We start from the raw sequence: 6,900 nt of genomic DNA, 5'->3' as shown, positions 1-6,900 counted from the left end.
TTTCTGGGAAATTTTAATTTTTTCGTCCGGATCCCAAATTGGAATCAAAGAAAAAGAAAGAAAAGAAGAAATTTTCCTAGTGCCCCAATTTCGAAGATAAGTACGAACGTGGGTACCGATCACCGCCGAGGCTACACTAGACGTGTCCGTATGAGACACGAGATGAGTAAGATCTAAAGCTACGATGCAACTACCGTCACGACCCAACTCGCCATGGCCCGCACCCACACTAACTCCCAAAGGGGCGAACCAACACGTAAGCCATCTATTCATTCAAGTCCAGTTTTATATTAACCAATTCATTCAGTCATTAATCATCCAAGCACAAGATAAATCAAATTAAGTCATGCCATAAAATAATGAAGTAAATGTGGAAGTCCTAACTATTAGAAACCCCAAAATCCGAAAGTCACTGTACAAGGACTCTAATAAAAAACATGTCTAAGGAATGTAAGATGTCTAAATAGTTAACCAACAATGTCTGGAATAGAAATAGACATCATAAAAGAAAATCTTCGGTAGACCTGGGGTATAGATAGAAGCTCACCCAAATCTGTCAAAGAAACGGCTTCAACGCTAGATATGAGGTCGGGTAGCACGCCTTTGGATCACAATGCGTACCAAAAGAATGCAAGAAGACAAGATTTCAAGACAAACGCTATGTACCGGTAGATATCATAGGCCGACTAAGATAAGTATCATGCATACATCATAAAATTAATAAAATAGACAGGCCGGTCAACAACACATAATCAATAACCCAATCAACAAGGCACCCAAGGATATAAGAAATCAAGTCACTAATGATATCAAGAGTCAAATCACGGAAGCAAACAACGGAAGTAAGTCTACCAACAGTAACCATATACACGCTGTACACACATGCTAATTGATGTCTTTGCTTAGTAGTCATGACCTACAGGGGACCCATGGTGTCCATGGACCACTATTTCCAGACTCACTCCTCAGAACCCGAGCTCACAACTAGGCCACATCCTCACCCCCGATCACGTGTGCTTGTTCATATCTAGGCCTCATCCTCACCCACAGCCAAATGAGCCTTTTCATTTATGTATATGTATCTGTATCTCGTGTCACATTATTTTCAATAATCAAATTATCATTTGTATCTCAATTCCATCAAGAAGATCATATTAACTTCTCATCACAACATCATCGACCTGTAAGTCCCAACATAATGAATAGTGGCACGAAGCCGACATAATTACTCAATCAATAGCATATAGGAAGTTCAACCACACATAATCATGTTTGAAGACTAAACATGCTTTCTCCTATCAATTTAACAACACATACAATCAACTAATCAAAATCTAACTCAAGTAGACCGTAACCTAATCAAATGTAGAGCTGGAACAATGCGAATAACTCTGCTATTGCCTTTCCCTTTCGTAAAGCCTCGGAATGCTCAAAGTCTAGCAATTATAATGCTCAATGAGTCATAATTACCCTAATCACAAAATCAACTCAAGAACACCCTTACCTTTAGCCTCATTCCAATAGGTGAATGATTTCTAGGTGTCAATCAACCTGATATTTGCCTTAGCAACCACCAATTATCAATTTATAAGGCTATTTAATCAAAACATCTATTATAAGCAGTTTCCATGGTCAAGCTACCATTTTTATGAAACCCTAAGCCTCAATTTACTTAGTTCATGACTCTAATGGTTCAATTCTTGATTAAAAGGAGATAACCCAAGCCATTAGATGATATGTAGAACCCCCTTTGAGAGGATGCCACTTACGAAACAAAAGAAAATTTCATACTTACAATGTTCAGAAGAAATTTATTTAATAAGGTATTCGCAATAATTTAGTAGCAAAAATAGGCCCATGTGAACAAGTTTCCAAAAATGACATCTCAAAATAGTAGGATCTAAAAGAAACCTCCTAAAACAAAATAGAAATATCCAACCATAAAAATGGACAACACCTATTTTGAGCTAAATCAACACTTTAGAATTTATCAAACATTTAGTAGAGAAATATTTTTCATGCTACAACATCCAAGGCTCATACCAAGCATGAAATTCAACGCCCAATCTCAAATACAAACTAGTTAAGTTCCCAAGTTCAACACAAGTACTAAATTTGATATATTACAAGACTTGGGCATGGACACTCCCAGAATAGTCAAGTCATTCATCAAAACCAAGTTACAAAATATTAGCATCATGACCCAAATTTCATTCAAAAATGCATATCTAAGTATATCACATGGATCACGTACAAGTCCCTAAAAGTATACAAAATGAACGTGCTCATGCAAATGTGATCTTCATCTAAGCATCCAAAGAGTGTACTTCAAATGGCCATCCTCAAGTCTCTTTCGGAACATCACCTACGATAGTAACAAACTATCGCTAACCATAAAGCTTAGTGGCATATAAACTTAACTAACACTTAGAATAAAAATATAATGTAAGGAGTACAAGAATAAATTCTAGGAATAAGCTTGTCAAAATCACCATCAAGAACTAAATGAAAGTGCAATCCTTTCAAGAAAATAAATATCAAATATTAAAATAGTTCAAGACATCAATATTCAAAATCTCAAGTATTAAGAAGTTTTCCAAAGTGAATCCAAGAAAGTTCACCATTTGGTTAATTTCGCCCAACACATACATCATGCAATTACATCAAAGCATAATCGAATAACAAGAAGGACCTGAGTCCCAAATCAAGTAGGCTCGTACCCAATAATCAAGAGAATCAAGAACCATATTGAAAGTGGCTTCCATTCATACTTAAGATGGACCAAGATCCATAATTAAGATGAAATGTGAATCCAAAGTCAAGATGGGACAAGATCCGAATAATCTCAAGAGGCATGCCAATATAAGTGACAAGTCACTATCACAAGAAGGACAAAGTCCCAACGAGAATGCTATAATGCTCAAGCAATCCGTATATGTGGGCGAGTTAGTTTGTCTTACAAAGCATTCCACATGATACCAAATGCTATTCAAAGTTACCGAGTGGCTCAAAGTGTTCATACCCAATTAAACATAGCGAAATAAGAATTTAACTAGCAATAACCGAATAGGATAGCAAATTAAAGTAAAGACAAGTTTTACCCAAGCTCAAGATATTCAACATACTTCAACTAAATAAAATGTGAAATTGAAGAATATGTGCAAACCTTGGAGCTTTAGTGCCTCTAAAGCTCAAAGAAAAACACCAAGAAGTTACAATCCCCAAGGCAACGATCAAGCAATTATATCGACTTCCTTAGCTTTCACAAGAGCCTCTTGTACCTTAAATACACAATGGAATACTCACTTAAGTTCTATAGTTTAAAGATATAGAAGCTAAATCATGACGAACAAAAACGGGGCTAAATAGGTCATCATTATTGCAAAATTTTAAGTAGAAAATTCTGGACAACTATGTGTTTGCCTTGCAGTCTGTTTTTGACATAGTAAACAGAGGAATTAGAATTTTCACAAAACACAAAAGTTGTGTAATTTTCTTATATTTTCACAGAATTTTGAATCACCAAATTCCGCCTTATAGATAAAATGTTATGGTCAATATACTAACCGCCCAAACTCCAAAAACGGGATTAAATTTTCTTACTTCAAGGTTTCAAAATTTCTAACAAAAACTTGAATATTTCACCCAAAATAATATGGAGCAACAAGCTTACCACAAGATTGATTGAGCTTCTTCACAAACCCAAAACCTAGGATTATCAAAACAAGACTTAACCTATTTGATTCTTGGTGGCAACCTTCCAAATATATACAAACCATGAAAACTAGGAGGATCTTGTGATATTTGGAGAGTAGTTTAGGTGGATTGGGATTTCTAATGGAGGGTTTAGGAGTAGAAGAAGAACAAGTAGAGAGTGGGGTGAAAGAAATGGTCTTCTTTCCTTGTAGTACCCATTTTTATCAAATGGGTCTTACTAATGGGCTTCAATATCCAAAAAAAAATATGACAAGTCCAAATTTATTTATTTCCAAACAAAAATTAAAATTTAAACTCAAGAAAAATAATAAAAAGTATTTACTACAAGAGCAAGATTATTTGAATGCCAATAATAAATCTTGGATGTTACTACTCTCTCCCCCTTAAAAGAAATTTCGTCCCGAAATTTACCTTATACTAGTCTTAGAACAAGTGTGGGTATTGTATTCACATGTCCTCTCCTCGCTCCCAAGTAGCTTCTTTGCCAGAATGATTTCTCCGTAGGACTTTTACTGAGGGGATTTTCTTCTTTCTAAGCTCTTTTACCTCACATGTCAAGATTTAGATAGGTTCCTCTTCATATGTCAAGTCAAGACTGACCTCAATGGATTCAACAGGAAGAATATGAGATAGGAGATAGATCGAATGATATCTTCTAAAGCATAGAAACATGGAAAAGCGGGCCAACTCTCTCAAGTACCTCATATGGTCCAATAAATCGAGGACTAAGTTTTCCTTTTTGGTCAAATCTAATAATCTTCTTCCATGGAGAAACCTTTAAAAATACCTTATCTCCCACTTGATGATCAATCTCACACCTCTTAAGATCAGCATAAGACTTTTGTCTATCCGAAGCAATTTTTAGACGATTCTTGATGATTTTTACTTTATCTTGAGTTGTCGCACAATCTCAGACCAACCAATTTTCTTTCACCAACTTCACTCCAACAAAGAGGAGTTCTACATTTTTTCCCATATAATGCTTCATGAGGCATGCCAATGCTTGATTGGTAGCTATTATTGTAAGCAAATTCTATCAAGGCTAGGTGTCTGTCCCAATTACCCTCAAATTCCATAATGCAAGCTCGAAGCATATCTTCCAAGATTTGAATTACCCTCTCGGACTGGCCGTCTGTCTGAGGATGGAAAGAAGTACTAAAGTTCAACCTAGTGCCCAAAGCTTCTTGCAAGCTAGTCCGAGTATCCGGATGTAAACCTCGGGTCTCGGTCACATAATAGAAACAGAACTCCATGCAAAACTCACAATCTCACTAACGTATAATTCTGCTGAATGTTCAAGTGGGTAGTCTACTCTGATGGCCAAGAAATAAGCACTCTTGGTTAGCCTATCAACTATAACCCAAATTGCATCATGATTTCTCCGAGTGCGTGGAAGTCCAGAAACAAAGTCCATAGTTATTCTTTCCCTTTTCCACTCAGGTATCGATAAGGGTTGTAACAAATCAGCTGGCTTGATGCTCGGCCTTTATTTGTTGACAAACAAAGCATTTAGATTTAAATTCCGCAATGTCTTTCTTCATACCATTCCACGGATAGTGTTCTTTGATGGTTTGGTACATTTTAGTACCTCCAGGATGCATTGTTAATGGTGAAGTATGTGCTTCATTTAGAATTTCTTTCCTCAAGTTGTCATCTTTAGGAACACATAATCTACCTTGAGAAAATAGTACTTTATCCTCTCAATGAAAAATCAAGCTGTTTCCCATCTTGAACCTCTTTGACTAATTTCACGGATTGGTTTGGCTTGCAAACTAGCAAAAATTGAACCATCAGAATTAAATGCAAGACAAGCGTTCATGGCTCTTAATTCAGGAAACAAAGGCAATGGACTTAGAGATAAACTTGCAAAAGATTTGCGACTTAAAGCATCTGCAACCACATTGGCCTTACCCGGATGATAGCCAATCATGCAATCATAATCTTTGATGAGTTCAAGCCACCTACGTTGTCCCAAGTTTAATTCCTTTTGTGTACCTAAGTATTTCAAGCTCTGGTGATCAGTAAATATATGACACTTTTCTCCATACAAGTAATGCCTCCAAATTTTCAAAGCAAACACAATGGCTGCAAGCTCAAGGTCATGAGTAGGATAATCAACTCATGCAGTTTCAATTTTCAGGAGACATAAAATCGTGCAGTAGCTCTTGACCCACTAGCCTAATTAGCTCCACTTGAACCCACTGCTTGAGTGTTTCTAGATCTTGTACCTATGTTCCTTTGAGAAGGAGTAGTAATAGATTTCCGGACCGGCCCTCGAATGTGGAAAAGACATAGGATTAGGATTAGGACAATCCTTCACTTTGTGATCAAGGCTTCCACAATTAAAACAAGCACCGAAGCTTTCCGCAAGCACCATAGGATTCTTCCCACATTGAGGACAAGTGGGTACACGATTCTGCCTTGGCTATCACTTGGAGTGCTAGCGAAGAAAAATTTGATCGACTTTGCTTATGTTGAGCCGACTTGTGAACACTACCGTGCCTAGAATGATCAAACTTCCCTTTTTGGATGGACCTCCATGATCTGAATTAGCTTTTTTGGACTTGTTCTCATTTCTACTAGCTTCTTCCTTGTCGATTCTTTCCCAAGTAAGAGCAGCTGAAACTAGTTTGTCAAAATTATCATGTTGTAGGACCGCCATAGATTTTCGGATGGAGTCATTCAACCCATATTCAAATCTCCTGCATTTATCTTTTTCGTCAGAGATATTACCTCCAGCATAACGAGAAAGCCTGAGAAACTTTTGTTGATACTCTGCAATAGACATACTCCTTTGCTCTAGATCCAGAAACTCCTTCTTCTTTGCATCACAATAGAAAGGAGGGACATATTTCATACGGAATGCATCCACAAAGTCATTCCAAGTAAGAACTGTAGGTCTTGCTTTTGCATTAGGCACGGTCATCCACCAATCATAGGCATCTTTTTGTAAAAGAGAGATAGCCTACTTGAATTTGGCAGCATTAGAGCACTCTAATTGATCAAAGACTCTCCATGCGCTCAAGCCATTGTTCAGCTTCCGTGGGATCAGTAGTGCCTTCAAACTCAACTCCACCCATTTTCCTCGTCTTCTCAAAATTCACTTCATTAGGGTCATACAGTGTTCCAGCCAAGTGACGAAATAACTCAGCCATCTGCTGAAATAAAGGTGTCATAACAGGA

The 6,900-nt window shown here is 37.2% G+C and overlaps 1 protein-coding gene across 1 annotated transcript; it reads right to left on the bottom strand.

Annotated features, from left to right (window-relative positions):
* Positions 1–5,428: 5,428 nt before the first annotated feature.
* LOC132041682 (uncharacterized) lies at positions 5,429–6,643 on the bottom strand. The gene is made up of 2 exons (XM_059432391.1): positions 6,253–6,643; positions 5,429–5,802 (listed from the first exon to the last, which is right to left on the bottom strand). The coding sequence occupies exons 1-2, from the start codon at positions 6,641–6,643 to the stop codon at positions 5,429–5,431; spliced, it is 765 nt and encodes a 254-aa protein (XP_059288374.1).
* Positions 6,644–6,900: the final 257 nt, after the last annotated feature.

Source organism: Lycium ferocissimum, unplaced genomic scaffold (genome assembly GCF_029784015.1).
Source record: "Lycium ferocissimum isolate CSIRO_LF1 unplaced genomic scaffold, AGI_CSIRO_Lferr_CH_V1 ctg11032, whole genome shotgun sequence".
NCBI lineage: Eukaryota > Viridiplantae > Streptophyta > Magnoliopsida > Solanales > Solanaceae > Lycium > Lycium ferocissimum.
This window is presented reverse-complemented; position numbering and strand designations above follow the sequence as displayed.